This window comes from Megascapheus bottae, chromosome 19 (assembly GCF_031878675.1).
Source record: "Megascapheus bottae isolate mThoBot1 chromosome 19, mThoBot2.hap1, whole genome shotgun sequence".
Lineage (NCBI taxonomy): Eukaryota > Metazoa > Chordata > Mammalia > Rodentia > Geomyidae > Megascapheus > Megascapheus bottae.
The window spans coordinates 37,275,885-37,294,997 of record NC_143527.1 but is presented as its reverse complement, the minus strand read 5'-3'; the positions used below and the strand labels follow the sequence as shown (position 1 = coordinate 37,294,997).

The 19,113-nt window shown below is 41.8% G+C and overlaps 1 protein-coding gene across 1 annotated transcript in view; it reads right to left on the bottom strand.

The window, feature by feature from the left end:
* Abhd3 (abhydrolase domain containing 3, phospholipase) overlaps positions 1–18,755 on the bottom strand; it is a 49,229-nt gene extending 30,474 nt beyond the window's left edge. Inside the window, exons 1-3 of the mRNA XM_090353353.1 lie at positions 18,532–18,755; positions 17,808–17,971; positions 15,814–15,996 (exon numbers count right to left, since the gene is read on the bottom strand). Coding sequence (XP_090209479.1) covers positions 15,814–15,996; positions 17,808–17,971; positions 18,532–18,678 — 494 coding nt within the window. The 5' untranslated portion in view covers positions 18,679–18,755. The remainder of the gene's footprint in view (positions 1–15,813; positions 15,997–17,807; positions 17,972–18,531) is intronic.
* Positions 18,756–19,113: the final 358 nt, after the last annotated feature.

Genomic DNA, 19,113 nt, shown 5'->3' with positions numbered 1-19,113 from the left:
GATTCTGGCAATTTTTGTACTAGTCATGTATGTAAGTATGTATGTATATATGTATGTATGTATTTATTTATTTTTTGCCAGTCCTGGGCTTAAGCTCAGGGACTGAGCATTGTCCTTGGACTTTCTCAAGGCTAGAGCTCTACCACTTGAGCCTCAGCACCACTTCCAGCATTTTTCTATGCATGTGGTACTGAGGAATCAAACCCGGGTCTTCGTGCATGCTAGGCAAGCACTCTACCACTAGGCCAAACTCCCGGCTCCATACATATGTATTTATGCATACATTCATTTAATTATTTTTTGTGTCAGCATTGAGGCTTGAATTCAGGGTCTTGAACTCAGTCCACTTTTTCCATGTGTAACTGGCACTCTACTACTTGAACCACACCTGTATTTTGGGCTTTTTTTGCTTGTTATTTGGAGATGTTTCAGATTTGTCTGCCTGGGCTGACTTTGAACCTTTGTTCTCAGATCTCAGCCTCTTGAGACATTGGTTTCTGGTGTTGACACTGGTTATTTTTCAGAGAGGGTCTCATTTTTAACCTGGGCCCATACCTAGACTTTACTGTGCCTATTTTATAATTCCCATCTTGGCTGGAATGGCAGGTAAGTACCACCTGTCCAGCTTCTTCCATACAGATTGTGTCTTACAGATTTTTCTATCTGGGTTGGCTTGGACCCAAGATCCATCTGATCTAAGCTTCCCAAGTAGCTGAGATAAAGGTTCATGCCACTGAGCTTGGCTATTGCTTGAGAAGGGATTTTAAGTGTATGCCCTGGGTGCCCTTGAACTTCAGTTCTCTCAGTCACATCCCTCCAAGTATCTAGAATGTTTAATCTCTTCTTTCATGATACTACTGATGACTGTGAGGGTTCTGAGCATGATGAGTGGACTGCTCTACACAATAAGCCCAATTCTGACTTTTCCCAGGGTGTTAGCATCTCAATGCCTCAATTCAAGGTGTTAGTCAAGATATATTTTGCAGAGAAATACTTGTATCCAAAAGCCCATATAGAATTTCTAAAATTAGTATATATTAATTATACAAGTGGCTTTCATTGTGACATTTCCACACACACACGCAATATATCCCATTCAAACTCATCCCTTGGTCAGTCTCCCCAGTTCTTAAAACAATTTCAGTGTTTCATAATCTATTTTTTTAATTTTTTTGCCAGTCTTGGGACTTGAACTCAGGACCTGGGCACTGCCCCTGCACTTTTTTTCCTCAGAGCTAGCACTCTACTATTGGAGACACAACACCACTTCTGGCTTTTTCTGTTTATGTGGTATTGAACCCAGGGCTTCATAAATGCTAGGCAAACACACTACCACTAAGCCCCAATCCCAGCCCCATATAATTCTATTTTCATACATGCAAATGCTTTGCCTGGATTCACCCTCAATCACTCTCTTCCCTTTAGTACTCACTCTCTCCAAATAGCTTATTTTACTTTCCTGTCAATTATGTGTGTGTGTATTAATTGTTTCACTATTGGAGGAAAACAGACTAGAAGTAAATAAAACTTAGGTTAACCAAGCACCTAAGTCACACAGGAACTGTGACCTTGAATGTTGAAGCTCCTACTCAGATAGGAGCCCTTTGAGAGATCAAACACTTAAGTAATGATAAAATAGCTTCTTACACAATGTTACCATGTGACTGCCACTGAGAAATGGCCTCAGAACTAGATAGGGAAAAGAAAAAAATAATCTGCACACTCATGAAAAAGCAGCCAGTACACCTGGGATTTTCTTGCAAAGTGCAAACTAAGATATCTGTACTTTCCTGCAGGCAACTTTGGAAAGTGGATGACAGTTCTGGTTATCTCTTGCCAGAGGAGGAGCCAAACTGACCTCTCCACCTGTCTTTGGTCCAACAAAGTTTAATCCATAGCAGTCATTGCTACTTCTAGCCTGGGACTGGAGCAGAAGAATGAGGGAGAAAGAGGAAGGAGCCAAGCAGCCATAGAAGACAACAGAATACACTGCCATTTTGTCCTCCTCTTTCACTTTCTCCTACTTCTCTCACTTAATCTCTTTGCCAAAGTGACAGTAATCAGGGAGGGAACATATTACACATTAAGCAAAGGAGCTGCTTGTAAAATGATTATTCCTCAGACAGGTGCCAGTGTCTCCCATCTGTACTCAGGAGGCTGAAATATGAGGATCTCTATTTCAAGCCAGCCTGGGCAAGAAAGTCCATAAGACCTTTATTCCCAATTAACCAGCGAAAAGCTTGAAGTAGAGCTCAAGCTCAAGTAACAGAGTATCAGCCTTGAGTAAAAATTAAAAGACAGTGCTCATGTCCTGAGTTCAAGCCCCAATACCATCAAGCACGTACACACACACATGCACACACACACTCACGTATATACACACAGTAAACCCCACAAAGTATATTCTTCAGGCATTGATAATCCTGTTAATAGCTCTCTCCAATATTTACCCCTTAACTTATTTAAAAGGTGTCTCTACACGAGGAAAATTAGTCAGCTAAGCTGATTTTTACAACATATTTATAACTAAATATTCTTCTCAAAACAAAAAAATCAAAACAAGAAATGGAAAATAGAGAATAAATCCCCGTCAGGGACTTTCTGGGACAAAACAAGGTAGAAAGCAGGTGCTGTGGTCTGAGTTTGTCCCATAAGGATTTCTGTGTTGAAATTTAATTCCCACTACAAAGTGGGAATTAAGAGACTGGAAAGTTAATCCTATTCCAGTGTTTAGAAGTGAGGTATTATTTGGTGGGGGGGGGGTAATTGTTATTAGATAAGGTCACCAGAGTAAGAGATCCCATAGAATACTGATAGTTTTATAAGAAGGAAAGATCTGGGGGCTGGTAGCTACATAGGAGGCGGAGATCTGAGGATCTTATCTCCAATTAACAACAACAACAACAACAACAAATTTGGAATTGGAACTGTAGCTCAAGTGCCCAGGCTCCAAGTTTAAGTCCTAGGAGCAGATGAAAGAGACCAGAATGCCCATGTGGTGGACACTTTTTATCTCTCATCACGTGATGCTCTGAGTCACCATGGGACTTTCAACATGAAGTTATCACCAGACATGGCCCTTAGACTTCGGGCTTTCAGAACTACAAATCAAAACAAATGTTTTTCTCTCTACAGATACCTGACTTCAGGTATTTCATTAGAATAACATAACATAGACTAATGTAACAGGGAAGCAGATGAGTTTCTTCTAATAAAGGTTAAATAAAAAGCAGAAAACTATTATAACATAGGGTTTCTCCGTCTGTAGCACTGAAGGCATTTCAGACAAAATAATATTTTGGAGTAGGGCTGTCCTGCATGTTATAGGATGTTGGATGGTATCTGTGGCTTCTATCAACTACAAGTCAGCAAAAAGCTATCCCGGATATGTCGATCAAAAATATCTCCAGGGAAAGGGATATACTTAGTGGAAAATACTTCCCTAACATTTACCAGGCACTGATTTATTTCCTAGCACTGAAAATAAAGCAAAAAACAAAACAAAACAAAACAAAAAGAAGGCCAGGAGTTTGGCCTAGAGGTAGAGTGCTTGCCTAGCATTCACGAAGACCCAGGTTCGATTTCTTGGTACCATATACATAGAAAAACCCAGAAATGGTGCTGTGGGTCAAGTGGTAGAGCTCTAGCCTTGAGAAAGCCCAAGGACAGTGTTCAGGCCCTGAGTTCAAACCCCAGGACTAGTAAAAAAAATGCAAAAAGCAACCTTTTCGAATACTGGCAAATATTTCAGATATTTGGAGCAAAACTACCCTTTGGCCAAGAGGCAGTTACCATGGGATAGACCAGAAAGTCTTGACTCTACTCAGGGTCTATACATAGGATTTTTCCTACTATACACACAGGACAGACTCTGGGCAGTAAGGAGTGCATAAGGACAGAATAAATTTCTAGGTTGCATTTCCAATTCTGCAAGATAAAGAGATTTTTTTCCTGACAGTCTTAAATATCTTCCAATTCTAAGGTTCTCCAAGCCCAAGTATAGAAATAGTAATCAGTAAATAGTGAAATAAAAGGAAGCTTTTAGGACCAGCCATTCACACTGTATTGATCTCAAATAACAACAAAGTGTTACTGCTTACTACCTGACAGATCAAATTGTAAACATTTCACATGAGTAGTAATAATAAAATGATATTCGTTCATCCAAAACTTCATTACACAGAATATTTACTGAACTAAAGGCTCAAATTACGGTCTGTAGTAGAGAAAAAATTACAACATAAAGTTTCTAGTCTCAAGGGTAGTATCATCTAGTTTGATTGCCTGATTGTTTCATTGAATGTATGGGGGGGTCACTGGGGATTGAACTCAAGGCCTCAGGCATCTAGACAAGTGCTCTAACACTTGAGCTATGTCTCTAGCCCCCATCTAGTTAGACTGAAAAGCTATTGCACCATATTTTCAGTTGAGCAACAATAAATATATACCACTATGCAGTAGAGGATTCAATGGCTAGTGAATGGTATGGATAATAAAAAGCCCTGTGAAATCAGAATGGGCATAGTTGATTAGAAAAGTTTTATACTAAGATTTGAAAAAAAAGATTCAGTTAGAAGGAAGTATGGGATATGTGAGAAGGGAGAAATATGTGCAAAGATATAAGGTGAAGTCATGTAAAATGTTCTCAGGCATGGGAAAAATAGATTATCTTTGTTGAAATATGGCTGACAGGATGACAGAAAACAGGTTAGAACCAAAATAGACATAGTATTCTAAGTGTAAGGTTAAGAACAGATGGCAAGGAGTTCTGCTTCTAGGAATGTCGAGCTTCATTCTATTACACTCACCTATAATAATGACCATAAATGCTCAATAAACTATTAAAGCAATAAAGACCAACAACAAAAATGTAGGCAGGAACTGAAAGGAAGTTAATGTTAGGAAGAATATGACATTGGAAGTTGGGTACCAACACCTGCAACCCTAGCTACACAAAAGGCTGAGATCCAGAAACTGTAGTTCAAATCCAACACAAACAAAAAGATCTATGAGACTATGTCTCCAAAATGACCAGCAAAATGTAGGGCTGGTGGGAACTGGTGGTGGCTCATGCCTATAATCCTAGCTACTCAGGAGCCTGAGATCTGAGATCTGAGGATTGCGGTTTGAAGCCAGCCAGGGCAGAAAAAGAAAAAAATGGAAAGTGGCTCTGTGGCTCGAATGGTAGAGCGCTATTCTTGAGCACAAAGAGGCTCAGGACCCAAGTTCAAGCTCCACAATTAACAAGAAAAGTAGGGCTAGAAAAGTGACTCAAATGGGAGAGTGCCAACCAAGCAAGCTAAGCACAGGCAAGCCCAGAGTTGTTTTTTTTTTTAAGGTATTAAGTATGTTTCTATTTTTATAGCTTTAAATAAATATTTTTGGCTGAAAAATTTTAAGTCGCATGAAATTGGAAAACTAAAAACTAGACTTTGGGGGCAATTATGGCAGTTGGAAAAACGGAAGAACTATCTGAGGAAGAAGACAGGAAAAGGCTTTAGTTTTGAAGAAAAATAGGTCCTCAATATTTAGCAAATGGCCTATCATCTATCTATCTGTTTATGTTACAGGCATTCACCATGAAACCAACTTGTTTCTGCTTTGGGGTTGGTAAAATGGGGTTAATAATATGTATTGGCAAGTTCAAGGTCAGCCTGGGCTATGTGTGAGATTCTATCTCAAAACAAGTATCTTGGAATTTTGCATATATCAAATAAGATAATCTATATATAGTATGTAGTATGGAATCTTGATGTGGCAGGTACTTAACTAGCAAAGATAAGTTTTAAAATTTGTCTGTAACTGACATAATAATTATATATATTATGGGATACAAAATGATAATTTGATACATATATACAATATTTGATAACTACCATATGGTAATAAGCAGTTCTGGCTCATTTCTTTATGTTGGGAAACTTTAAATGGTTCCTACGGTGCTGTAGAACATTAGAAGTTATTCCTCTTGTCTATGTTGGTCCCCATGATCCAACTTCACTCCTCTAGATCTTCTCATTCTTAAATTTAATCACAATAATTCTAGTTGTCTTTACTAGTCATACATTGTGAGTTTATGTATTTCAAAACAAAAGTCTGACAGTAAATTATCCTTTTTTATTTTTTTATTTTTATTTTTGCCAGTCCTGGGCTTGAGCTCAGGGCCTGAGCACTGTCCTTGGACTTTCTCAAGGCTAGAGCTCTACCACTTGAGCCTCAGCACCACTTCTGGCTTTTTCTATATATGTGGTACGGAGGAATCGAACCCGGGTCTTCGTGCATGCTAGGCAAGCACTTTAACCACTAGGCCAAACTCCCGGCCCCAAATTATCCTTTTTTAATACTGGAGTTTGAACCTATATTACTTCAGGCATGTCCCATGCCAAGTAATAAGTTAATACTTAATGAAATATTTATTTATTTATTTATTCATTCATTCACTTACTCATTTATTCATCTACTTATGCTGGTTCTGGGGCTTTAACTCAGGACTTGGGTGCTGTCTCTTAACTTTTTTGCTCAAGCTGGCACTCTACCACTTGAGACAAATCTTTACTTCTGGCTTTTTGCTGGTTAACTGGAGATAAAAATCACATGATCTTTTCTTCCCAGACTGGCTTTGAACTGGGGTCCTTGGATTTCAGCCTCCTGAGTAGCTAGGAACAAAGTCATGAGCCACCAGTTCCAGGCTGAAGCACCTAATTTCTTAGGCATAACATTTCAAAACCAGTGGCCATAAGAAAAAAAATACATTAAAGAAATCCTTATCTGGTAAAATTGAAAACCTTGCACCTTTCAAAAGCTAGACTTGGTAGTGCACCCCTATAATTCCAGCATTTGGAAGACTAAGGCAGGAATATGGAGTCTAGCCTCGGAAAGACTCCACCTCAAACAAACAAAAAAGCAAAAAAAAAATTCTTTCATATTGGGAGCATAGCTGCTCCAGTGATAAAGCACTTGCTCAGCAAGTGAAAAGCCCTTGGTTCAAATTCTAGTACCACCACCAAAAAGAAAAAAATCTTTCAAAGAGTGATCTCACCATTGCCAGAATTACCCTCTTCATTCCATTACCTCTGGTCTTAGACTTTATTTAGCTGCTTTCTGATGTTCACATACTCATTTGCGTGCATTCTAATCCAGCTCTCTACTATTTCTCTCAGATTCTAACAACTAAATTCCCAATGTAACTAGCTGAGGGTTCCACTTTCAAGGTATTCATAGTTAACAGCAATATCACAAGTCACTGCTGGAAACTCTGAAAGGGGCAGAGACACGTACTACAGGATGATGCAGATTCCAGGAGCCACTTGCCTTAGCAAGGTATTTCCTTCCTTCGCTCAGCATTACTCATTGCCTGGCCACAGCCACTGTTATCTCTATACATTCTTAGAGTGGTTTCTTTCTTGGTAATAGGGCCTAGGCAAGTCCTTGATTTTGAAATCAGCAGAACAGAATAGTGAAGCCTTCCCTAAGCTAGACAATGGCCCTGATTTTCTTCTGTAGATTTCAGAGCCAGTAGTTTTAAATGTTTGTCATTGGCCAAGTACTAGTTGAAATTCTTTTTTTTTTTTGCTAGTCCTGGGCTTGAGCTCAGGGCCTGAGCACTGTCATTGGATTTTCTATAGGCTGGAACTCTACCACTTGAGCCTCAGCATCACTTCCAGCTTTTTTCTGTGTATGTGGTACCAAGGAATCAAAGCTAGGTCTTCGTACATGCTAGGCAAGCATTCTACCACTAGGCCAAACTCCTAGACCCCAGCTGATATTCTTTATATATAACTATACACAATCCTCACAGTCCTTAGAGGTGTAAGACATTGTTATAGATGAGAAAAGTGAGGTACAGAAAGATTGAATAATTTGTTTCTGGCTATAGAGGGAGTACATGACAGACTTGGGTTCTGAGATGAGGCAGACCTTATTTAAAAAGCTATTTATCCAACTTACTATTCTTCCCTGTGTTACAACAGTAACAAGCCTTTTTTTTGTTGTTTGTTTCTAATGAAGATGGGGGTTCTGAGCACAGATACTCCGTATGGGAACACCAACTCTGAAAATAAGAGTGCTAGCCCTGAAAGGTCGTGAATTTAAGTATCAGTCCACAGCAGAATATCTGTCTATGAGTTTTCTAGAGCATGAGACTATTTGTCAGGTCCACCACATCTTTACCCAGAATATCAGTAAATAATTTGTACTGTTTTTAGTGTGCATAATTTAATCTAGCTAGTCTCAGACTTATTCCTCTATATATACATACTATATATATTACATACATATATATATATATACACACACACATACACAGACAAGAAAAACCAAATTGTTTTAACAATAAAAGTGAATTACTGAGACAAAAGCCATCTGAATGTCAATTTAAAGGAGTTTCTTACCTAAGGTAGAGCTTAAAATGTGGGGGAAAATGGTCAGACCACACACACACACACACACACACACACACACACATACACACACACACACACACACACACACACCAGTCGTATTTTTTTTTTGGTTGGTCAAGGAGTTTGAACTCAGGGCCCGGATACTGTCACTGAGCTCTTTTGCTGAAGGTTAGTGTTCCACCCGAGCCAAAGCTCCATTTCCAGTTTTCTGGTGGGTAATTGAAGATAAGCATTTCCCAGACTTTCCTGCCCATGCTGGCTTCAAACCTCAATCCTCAAATTTCAACCTGCTGAATAACGAGGGGTTATAGGTGTGAGCCACCAGCATCTGGATCTTTTTTTTTTCCAGCCCTGAGATTTGAACTTAGGGCCTAATGCTTCCTAGGCACGTACTTCAGCATTTGAATCATGCCCCCAATCCAACTCCTTAGCGTGGACCTCCTTCATCCCTCCTACCTCAAATTATACAGAAAAACCTAATCTTTCTTTCTTTTCCTTCCCTCCCTCCCTCCTTTCTTCCTCCCCCCTTTTTTTTTGCCAGTCCTGGGGCTTAAACTTAGGGCCTGGGCACTATCCTTGAGCTTTCTCAAAGCGAGTACTCTACCCCTTGAGCCACAGCACCACTTTCAACTTTTTCTGTGTTTGTGGTACTGGGGAATCAAATCCAAGGCTTCATGCATGCTAGGCAAGCACTCTACCACTAGGCCACACTTCCAGCCCTGAAAAACTAATCTTAATAGAAAAGCCATAGTATACATTGCTGCTACATCCTCTTTAAAACAAAAACAAAACCATCCTGCTAAAAACAAAACAAAACAAATAAAACTCCCATACCCAGAGCCAAACTCAAAAGCAAAGAAATATTTAAAGCAGTGAAACTGTAACCAATTTAAAAACATCTCCTATTTTGTTTCTCTCAAAAATATAAAGAATGACAATGACATTCTTGCTATCAATAAGAAGGACCTGCAATGAACAAAACACCTTAATAGTGATAGTGAAAAATAAGTGCTTTCTAGTTTAAAAAAATGTGGCAAGAGAGTAAGAACTTCTTTTGAAATGCAAGTCTATAATGTTAAAAAAAGTATCTCAACTCAGCCGAGTGCCAGTTGCTCATGCCTATAATCCTAGCTACTCAGGAATCTGAAACTTCCAGCCCACATTTTTGGTCTTTTCTAAAATATACTTCACTACTTCTGCATATTTTTGTTACTGTAACTGGACTGTATTCACCTTGGGACTATAGGTCCTGACGCTGTACAGTACTAAAATACTTAATGACTGTCCTAGATTCCAATGAGCTTGTTATTATATAATTCTGCAGGGGTCATTCTTTTTTTTCACAAGAAACTTTTTATTGGTTATCAAAAAACAGCAAGAGTGAATGTTTTAGGTGCAGTCTAAAAACACAATTGCCATTATCTTGATTTTTCCAACATGAAAATGCAAGCTTCCCAACATAAACTCTTAGAATCAGCCACACATAGGGCCGACAAAGGGATGCAAAAACAAAACTCAATTCTGGGACCTGAAAAACAGTTCATACTAGCCTGCATTAATGTGAACACTGTGGGTCACTCTTTTTAACATTAGCTGGGGACAGAACATAATGGCAGATGAATTTAAAAGGTCAGGGTAAAAGATGATTCCAGGACTTGGCATAATTACTGCTTTTTTCTTTTTCTTTTAATTTTAGTATTGGTCAATTTAGAGAAGGCTAATGCTCTGCTTCTTGAGCCACAGCTCCACTTCCCGCTTTTTGGTGGTTAATTGGAGATAAAAGAGTCTCATGGATTTTCCTGCCTAAGATGACTTTAAACTGACATCCTCAAATATCAGCCTCCTAAGTAGCTAGGATTTACAGGCATCAGCAATGGCACCCAGCTTGGCCTGATTCTTGAGCTCCCCCTGTGGGAGGAGCCACAGGTATGTATCACCAGCACCACTGAAAAGTGATGTTTTAGAAAAGAACCTGGGCTGGAGGTGTGTGTCTGTGATCTCAGTTCTCAGGAGGCTGAGGCAGGTGGAGCTCAAGTTCAAGGCAAGCTTGGGGCTGTGAGACCTTGTCTGAAAGAAAGGAAAGAGCAAAGATATTCAACATTTTTGAACTCCTGAACACAGGGATAAGATTCATAACAGCTTTATCAATTACACTAGTGTGAGTTATTAGAGAAAACAACATTTTTCTAGAACGCTAGTTTCCATGAGGAAGGTTTCCTTTAAACAGACTTCTGGCTTTCTGCCCTTTCTTACTCACCCTCCAGGAAGTTAATGATTTAAATGATTAATAAAATTAGGAAGAATTTTCCTGGCTCAGCAATCTCCTCTCTTAGAAGTAGGTCTAACTAAGAGAGAACATTCTGACATAATCTCCCAGTGAAGACCGTCCATGCAAGCAAGCCAAATATCCCCATCTAACCTGTGCTTACCTTTAACTTACCTTACAACACCTTTGCTCCTAATTATCTTTTGTAACTTTTGGCCTAGTTATCATTGTATTAATAATTAATCAGTTAGTAGACTTTAAAAATATTGTGATTTTTATTTCCCGGTATATGGAAAAGAATTGCTTATTATCTACAATAAATCCCTATCTATTTGCTGGAAGTTATATTTGCTCTAATGTCAAAATCATCTCACCAGGAAAGTGTCAATCAATTCCTGATGACCTGACAGAATTCATGACCCAATTAAAAAAATAATAACTAGATCCAAAAGAGCAGGTATACCATTTTTTGTGTAACAGATACATTAACAACACCCAGGCATTCCTACAAACTCAATTAAGTATAAGCTGGCTTACACCTCTTCTAAATTATAGAAACAATGTCATTCTCTGACCAAAGCAGAAGCTAAGAAAAGGAAGACATTTTTTTTTTCCAATTGGTCTTGGGGGCTTGAACTCTTGAACTCTGGGCAGGGGTACTGTCCCTGAGCTCCTCAGCTCAAGGCTATCACCGTACCCCTTGTGCAACAGCACCACTTCCAGTTTTATAGGGGTTAAGTAGAGATGAGTCTCACAGACTTTTGTGCCTGGGTTGGCTCTGAATCATGATCCTCAGATCTCAGCCTCCTGAGTAGCTAGGATTACAGGCATGAGCCACTGGTACCCAGCTAAGGAAGACATTTCCTAACAACTCACTTCATTCAGGCACTAAATGTTCTGATATGAGAAAACTGTGATGGTGGAACTCAATTAACTGCTCAGGATCACTTCATAAGTAATAATTCCCACATGTGAACCCAAGGCCCATGCCAAAGTCCACGTACATTCCACCACTTTACAAAGTTTCACAAGCCCCGATGCCTGCCAGACTACCTGCAACAGTAGTAAAGACTTAGATCTTTTTTTTCTTTTTTGCCTTCTTACAATTCAACCCAGCCTTATGCCAAACATCTATATCTATTTTTTATTTCAATTGTCTTTGAAACAACCTGGTGAGTTTTGTAGCTTTCTCTTATTTTTTATTTTTAATTTTTGCTAGTCTTGGGCTTGGGCTCAGGGTCTGAGCATTGTCCTTGGGTTTTCTCAAGGCTAGAGCTCCACCACTTGAGCCACAGCACCACTTCTAGCTTATTTCTATGTCTGTGGTACCAAGAAATCAGACCTGGGTCTTCGTGCATGCTAGGCAAGCACTCTACCACTAGGCCAAACTCCTGGCTCCAAGTTTTGTAGCTCTTTCTATCAAAGAATCTATTTCCCTTCTTTCTCTCTTTTCCTTTGATGATGATGATGATGATGATGATGATGATGATGAGCACATCTTGAAGTTTGAACTCAGGGCCTGGGCATTGTCCCTGAGCTTTTCTGCTCAAGGCTAGCATTATACCACTTGAGCCACAGCTCCAATTCCACCTTTTTGGCAGTTACTTGGATATAGAAATCTTACCAACTTTCCTGCCTGGGCTCGTTTTGAATGTCAATCCTCATTTCTCTGCTTTCTGAGTAGCTAGGATAACAGGCATAAGCCATTGCCATCAGGCTTATTATTTCCCTTCTCTTTCACTGTGGAATAACCATCTGACTTGCTTTGACTCCTAGGAGGCTATAGAAACAACACTGTGAAAGTTCCCAGTTTGGGCCTAAAGAGTCTTGGCAGCTTCTGATTATCTTTAAACTTAAAAAAAATCTTTAAATAGTTGTATAAAGGAATTGGCATTCAATAAAGCAGTTTATAAATACAGTGCAACTCAATCAGATACCCCCTTTCATTATTTTAGCTTCTGCTTTTGCACTCTTAGAATCTCTGCCACAAAATGAACAAGCTCAGGTTGAGTGCAATGGTGAGTAAGATATCACTCAGATGAGTCAGGTGTGGTGACTCACACCTGTAATTCAAGCTATTCAGGAGGCTGAGATCTGAGGATCAAGGTTCAAAGCCAGCTCAGACACAAAAGGACCTGAGACTCTTTTCTCCAATTAACCTCTAGAAAATGGGAAGTGGGGCTTGGCTCAAGGGTAGTGCGGTAGTCTTGAGCTGAAGAGATCAGGGACAGCATCCAGGCAGAGTTCAAGCTCCATGACCCCTTAAAAAAAAAAAAAAAAGACATCACTCAGAGCTGAGAAGAATTGTCCCTGCCAATGGCTTCAAACCCAAGCCTGTATCTATACAAACGTTTTCTATCTCAAGACCCAAAGTCCTATCCAACTAGAAAGGTTCAGCCCTAATTGCCAAACCACAGAATGGTAAGCAGGATAGTTGTGGTTGTTGTCATTAGCATAAAAAAAATAACAGGGCTGGGAGTTTGGCCTAGTGGTAGAGTGCTTGCCTAGCATATACAAAGCCCCAGGTTTGATTCCTCAGTACTACATACATATAAAAAGTCAGAAGTGGTGCTGAGGCTCAAGTGGTAGAGCTCTAGTCCTGAGAAAGTTCAAGGACAGTGTTCAGTCCCTGAGCTCAAGCCCAGGACTGGCAAAAAAAAAATAACTTACATTAGTTATACAGAGGAAGATTTCACTGTTATATTCCCTTGCATGTTTGCAATATATCCCAATATATTTTAATATATGTTTATCATGTATTTTAAGCCATTAATTTGGGTAGTTTGTTAAACAGTGAAAACGAACTAATACAATCTCTCTGACCTAGATTCAGAGTGCTAGTAGCTACAAATAAAAGGGGCTAGGTCTAAAGGCCACTGAAAAGTTTTCTGACAATGCCTTATTCATAGATTGTGCTTCTTGCAAGGCCAGACTGATTCAATGCTAGAACTCCTTAAAGCCAGAGTAGATCTCCAAGCTGCTGCCCATGAACTGGCCCAGCCTCTCCCTCCTCTGACTTCTTGTATCTTCTTGTAGTACCCAGTGGGAGCTTTCCCTATATTCCGTGTCCTCAAAAAAAACCCCTTCTGAATCAATAGAAGAAAGATAATTTTAACCTCCAGGGAACTAAAAACCTAGCTAGTATAATGATGACCTTGGGAATAAGACCTGGAAAATTTTACAAGTGAAGGACAGAAGCCACACACATTGGCAACTTCGGGGCTTCAGAAACTTCAAGTTTCAACTAGATTTTCTTTTATTTGTTTTTTGTTTCTGGACCACAAACTTAGTGCCTTACCTACCCTAAGCATTCAATCTGCCACTACACTATAGCTACAGCTCCTCAACATCATTAGAGTTCTTGGTTGAGTCTTGGGAACCAGCTCAGACGGTTTCTAGAATCAGCAATTCAAATATGTACAAAAGGCTTTATGTTCTTCTGCATTTTCTAAGCAGGTTTGAGTTTTAGCACAAAATCCAAAACAAGTTTTACATCTAACTGGATGTTGTTCAAACATGGAGTAATGGTAAATTTTTGCTACTGCTTAGCAAATCTTTGGAACACCATAATTCTGGGATATCCCATCAAAGTTTCCCAGAGAATGTCAGTACATGGACAGAATAGATATCATCTGGAAGAAACTAGACTTAACTTGTTAAAACTAAATCCACTATGAAATTCCTCTTGTATATTGAAATTTTTTTTTATTGTTGAGTGTGGGTAGTTCAAGTCTGCTATAAGGTTTGAAGCCAACCTGGGCAAATAGTAAGAATCTTATCTCCATTTATTCAGCAAAAAGCCAGAAATGGAGGTAGCGCTCAAGTGGTAGAGCATCAACTTTGTCCTTCTATTTTTTTTTTTCCTTTTGGTTAGTCATGGGTCTTGAACTCTGGGCCTGGGCCTTGTCCCTTAACTCTTCAGCTCAAGGCTAGTGCTCTACCATATTGAGCCACAGAGCCATTTCCAGTTTTTTGGTGGTTAATTGGAGATAAGAGTCTCAGGAACTTTTGTGCCCAGTCTGGCTTTGAAACGTGATCCTCAGATCTCAGCCTCCTGAGTAGCTAGTATTATAGGTGTGAGTCACTAATGCTTGACCCAACTTTGATATCATCAGACCTCATCAGATTTTTACACAAAGCTTATCAAAGATGTAAAGCTAAAGATAAATCAGATTATGATAATAATCATCAGCTGAAAATGATTAATGCACAGAAAAAAGTGGTACCTTTTACAATGACCCTACTTTAAGATTCTGAAGTGAAACTTAAAGCTGCTAAGTCACTTGGAAAAATTAATTGTACCTGGTGACTAAACTGAATAACGGTTACTCAAAAATGCTGCGGCATCAACTTGACACTAGCTATGTGCACCTGCAAAATTAGTTGGCTCACTTTGGGAAGGTGATAAGGATGACCTACAAGCTGATTCAGAATATTTCCACAGTTAGATTGGGAGGTAGGAGCACAAGATTAGCAAATGCAAGGTCCAAATATGGCATGTGACAGGAAGGCTGCTGTGGTATACTCTCTCAAGAGTAATTTCTGTTCTCTCTAACACTGTCTCTAATGGAGCCTACTGCTTCTCAGACTTGAGGGAGGGGTGGCACTTAGGGGAGAGCACTCTGTCAATTCTCCAAGAGATTCTAATTTTATTTAGTCACTCAACCTAAGCTTTCCCGCTACCTACTCTGCTAAGTGTCACTTTTTGTATGATGATTCAGCTACATATCATCCTGAGAGAAGATAGAAAAAAAAAGCTAAGCAAAGGGAAAAAAACCTTCATGTAATATACTGCTTAACCCATGCAAGATACAATACGTACTTTTTTTGTGTGTGTCATGGGGCTTGAACTCAGGGCCTGGTCGATGTCCCTGAGCTCTTCAGCTCAAGGCTACCACCCTACCGTTTGAGCCACAGCCCCACTTCCTGTTTTCTAGTGGTTAATTGGAGATAAGAGTCTCACATTCTTTAGTGCCTGGGCTGGCTCTGAACCACAATCCTCAGATCTCAACCTCCTGAGTAGCTAGGATTACAGGTGGGAGCCACTATACCTGGCTATATGCATTTCTGAAGCACATATCTAGATACATTATTTCACTTAGTAAGAGTTAAATGGAAAAATGGAAGAGGATCTTTCATTTGTACCTGTATCCTAATTCTTCACTGAGATGGATCATATGAAGGATATACGATTCCTTGCTTGTTCCAGTGAGGCCAGGCAACAACAAGATAGTCGGTCTCGTGCTGGCATCTGTGTAAATGGTACTGTTATCATTATCAAACCAGTCCAGCGAAATCTGCCCTCCATCTGCAGTTTTTATAAGTTCACTGGAAGAAACAATTCAAAAGGCATTATTTATTAAGTGTTGCAAGTTCTGACTTAGTTGTAGTGCTTCAATTCTAGAAATATATAACATCATTTAGTCATCTCAAAACAATTTTCTTCGGTATTCAATAACACATACAACAATATCACTTTTTTTCCCCTTTGTGTATGTTGGTCCTAGGGCTTGAACTTGAGGGCTCAGGCACTGTCCTTGGGCTTTTTCATTCAAAGCTAACCTCCAATTCCAGCTTTGGGGAGCTTAATTGGAGGTAAGGGTCTCACAGAATTTCCTGCCCAGGGTGGCTTTGAACTGTGATTGTCCGATCTCAGATTCCTGAGTAGCCAGGACTATAGATATGAGCCACCAGCCCCTCATGACTTACTTTTATTACAAAATGTTATAAAGATTAGTACCACAACTAATATCCAGCAGACCCAGTAAATGGTAGTGTATAAAAATAAGATTAATAAACTTCAAAGTACTTCAGCATTTTGTGTTGATGGTGTGACTTAGTTGCCTATTATGTGCAAGGTTCTGGGTTCTAGCCCCAGCACAAGGGAAAAAAAAAGAAGTGATTCTAATACTTACCTTATAATCATTTCATCATTACTCTGAAATATCTAGCACTTAACTCCTAACTTATTTTATTGAGGTTGCTCAGATAACAAGAAATTATGAATAAGAAAAATGATGATCTGGGGGCTGGGAGTTTGGTCTAGTGGTAGAGCGTTTGCCTAGCATGCACAAAGACCCGGGTTCAATTCTTTGGTACTACAACCCGGGTTCAATTCTTTGGTACTACATACATAGAAAAAAAGCTGGAAGTAGTGCTGTGGCTCAAGTGGCAGAGCGCTAGCCTTGAGGAAATAGCCCAAGGGCAGTGCTCAGGCCTTGAGTTCAAGCCCAAGGATTGGAAAAAAAAGAAAAAGAAAAAGAAAAATGATCTGGGCTTAATGCCACTCGCTTACAGCTGTAATCTTAGCTGAATTCAAAGTCAGCCCAGGCAAGGGAAGTCTCTAAGACTGTTTATCACTCACTAATTAACTACCAAAAAGCTGGAAGTGGAGCTGTGCCTTAAATGGTACAATGTCAGCCCTCAGAGAAAAAAGCTAAAGGACAATGCCCATACCTGAGTTCAAGTCATAATACCCACCCCCCCCCAAAAAAAGGCCCAAACCTGATCTGATCACTGGTCTAGCTCTTTTAGCTCAATAATGCAGTCTCCTCATTGAGTACAGGACAAGATTTGTTTCTTAAATCATACTTCCCACACCATAAGCAAGAGCTTAACAGACTTCTCTCAAACACTGCAAGTTTTCGGCAACAGGAACTCCAGAGGCTCTCAATGACTCAGGAAAATGAACAACAGGCACCATTTAGATCTCCTGCTATACCATGTTACAGACGATATCTTCAACAACTCAAGGACATTATCGTCAGGAACCCATTTGCTAGTCAATATGAAGCCCTAAAAATCAGTTAACCTTGGACATTTTTCTCACTCCCCTCCCCCTCCCCCCTAATCCCTGCATGAGAAAATTAAACTCCTATCCACGGAAGGGTCTTAGTTCTTCAAGGAGAGATGCACAACGAACTGGAAAACAACAATTGCAGGCATTTCTCTCCCTCTCGCCATATATCCATTGGGGTAGAGGGAGAGAAATGGGGAAGTGAGTATCTGAATGTTCTCCCGCAGCTGAGGTGGAGCTGGGGTGCCGGGTGCCTCCTCTTCCCGTTCTTCATCAACCCGGAGGTTCTCCTCCCCGGAAAACTTGGGAGTCTGCTTTTGGAGATTTCTGAAGCAGGACTTACTTCCTGTAGTGCACGGGCGGCTTGGACGTGATGAAAGGTCTGAGCAGCGTCTGCCCTCGACTCTCCCAGCACCAGACGGTCGGGTAATAGGTTTCCGTCAGCACGGGGCAGTGGTCCTGGAGGAAGCGACCGAAACTCTCACCTCCCGTGACTAACTGGGGCTTCTGCGGGAGAAAAAAACAAAACGAAGGGCATTTCAACGAGGGTGTCGAACCGGGTTTCTCGCCACCCTGAACCCAGCACTGACTTGCCCGCACCGACCCCTCCACCCCAGACCTCCCGCGCGCGCGCGCGCGCCGTCCCACCGATTACATCTCCTGGACGAACTGACCACAAGATCTGACGATCACAGCCGTCTTCCAGCGCGGGCTCCCTCTCCCCACCGCCCCCGGGTGGGCGCGGGGAGGAAGCGGCGAGAGCCGGGAGAAGGCTGGAGGGTCGTTCCCCCCCCCCCCTCCCCGAAATGCTCCACCTTGCCGAGCAGCCCTACCGGGCAGCGCCAACCCACGGAGCTCAGCAAAGTCCCCTCTGCGCCGCGAGGACCCGGGAACCGCCCCCCCCGTCCCCTCCCCCAGGCAGGCGGTCAGCGATCGCCGGCTCTCCGGCGCGCGCCCTCCGGGATCCCTCCGGCGCCGACCTCCGCGTCCGCCTCTGGGATTGTCACCGTCTGTGGCCAGGGCGCCCGGGCCCTGCGCCTCGGCGCCCGCGTCGCTCCCGGGCTCACCTTGGCAATGCTGCTCAGGTAGTAGCAGGCATAGGCGACGCTGAAGCCTAGGATCAGGGATAAACCCACTCCAGAGCCGAAGAAGCCAACCCGAACTTGGTGCTCCAGATAGAGCGAGAGCTCCCGGGAGAGCATCCGCAGGTCCATGGCTAAACGCTGCCCTGCCCGGGAGCGCGGCGGGCGGACACCAGCCGAGGCGGCGCGCGCTCACCCTCGACTGGAGCGTCTCCTGCCGGGCGCCGCGTCCGCAACCCGGCGCAGCTAAGAGCCGCCAGGGGCGGAGGCTCTGCCGGGGCCGCCCCCGCAGCCGGCTCCGCCCCGGCCTTCCGGAGCCACCTCCGCCTCCAGCCACTCAGGAAGCTCCCAGGCCCGCGCGCCCCGCCCAGCCGGCGGACGGGCGCGCCGGTGGGTGCGGGGGATGTCCGCATCTGGGCCTAAATCCCCGGGTCCCTAGAGTGGGCCCAGGGCGACACACTTGGCGGGGCCGGTCTAGATGCGCGGCCCGCACCTGTTACAGTGACCTTGACCTTGATCCTTCCCGCCGCGGGTCTCAGTGAACTAGAGGTGGGCTGTGGATGCTGG